The sequence below is a fragment of the Microtus ochrogaster genome, chromosome 10 (genome assembly GCF_000317375.1).
Source record: "Microtus ochrogaster isolate Prairie Vole_2 chromosome 10, MicOch1.0, whole genome shotgun sequence".
NCBI lineage: Eukaryota > Metazoa > Chordata > Mammalia > Rodentia > Cricetidae > Microtus > Microtus ochrogaster.
This window is the reverse complement of record NC_022016.1, coordinates 61,831,568-61,832,730: the sequence shown is the minus strand read 5'-3', so window position 1 is coordinate 61,832,730 and position 1,163 is coordinate 61,831,568. Positions and strand designations below refer to the sequence as shown.

The 1,163-nt window shown below is 40.4% G+C and overlaps 1 protein-coding gene across 1 annotated transcript in view; it reads right to left on the bottom strand.

The window, feature by feature from the left end:
* Window positions 1-1,163, bottom strand: part of Rlf (rearranged L-myc fusion) — a 73,856-nt gene that overhangs the window by 40,166 nt on the left and 32,527 nt on the right. The window contains exon 3 of the mRNA XM_005353309.2: window positions 870-951. Coding sequence (XP_005353366.1) covers window positions 870-951 — 82 coding nt within the window. The remainder of the gene's footprint in view (window positions 1-869; window positions 952-1,163) is intronic.

Genomic DNA, 1,163 nt, shown 5'->3' with positions numbered 1-1,163 from the left:
CATAAGCTAAGCTAGCCATGCAGGTGGCCGGGTGCTGGGGACGCAGCTTTGCCGCTCATATTTCAACAAATAAAGGTTCTGAGTCTGAAGGTGGGTGTTACTCTGGGCAAGCTAAGTTTCCTATATGTGCCTCCTTGTTTGTAAATAGGGACTCAATCTTCACATTATAAAGTTTACTTGATTAAGGAACATAAAAGATATAAAATAAGTGCAAAGCAGTGACCCTTAATTAGTGACAATAATTAAATGACTGATAATTATTTGATGTCTGTCTGTCTCTCTCTGTGTGTGTGTGTGTGTGTAAGCAGGTGTGTGCACACAGAGGTCAATGTTGTTCCTGAGGCATTTCACCAATTTCTTTTGTTCAAGAGGCCTGGAGCTTTGCCAAACAAGCTAGGCAGACACACGCTCTCTAAGGGCTCTTTGTTTCTGTCTCCCATCTCGCCACTGGGAATTTAGGGCCTGGGTTCCGGGGATCCAAACTCAGGTCCTCAAGCTTGCAAGGCAGGCATTTTACTGGTTAAAGCATCTCTCCAGTTCTCAGCTTCTACCCTAATGGATCATTTGACACCTGTTGCTGGGCAAGACACTCGCCATTTTCTAATCCGTTCCCCCACAAGAGCCTGAGTGGTGCCCTGTGAGTATAATGCGTGCGTAGAATGTATAGCACAAGTTTCACTGATTTAGAGATATATATTGCCTGGCAAGATAGAAGGGTGTTATGAACAATCTGAATATTTTACTTTTTGATTATAAATATATGAATATGCAATTAGCTTGTTTTGCTCTATGTTTCAAAGTTTACTTTGTTAAGAGTAAATGTCTTGGGGGACTAAGCAGAGAATTTTTCTTAATTAAACTTGACTCACCTGTAGAGACTGAAGGAATGGTACCCAGACTTCACAGGGCAGTTCACTTTCAGGCACTGAAAGCAGCAATTCAAAACAACTCCTACAATACAAATAACTATGTAAACACATAAGGAGGTTACAGCAAAAATTTAGTACAACATGAAAGCAATATGCAAGACTTTTATACTTGCTCGAACTATTTTAAATACTTATCCTCTTTAAATTTTTCTTTGAAATTGTTCTGGCTTTTCAAGTATTAAAAACAGAAAAGAAGCCGGGCGGTGGTGGTGCACACCTTTAATCCCAGCACTC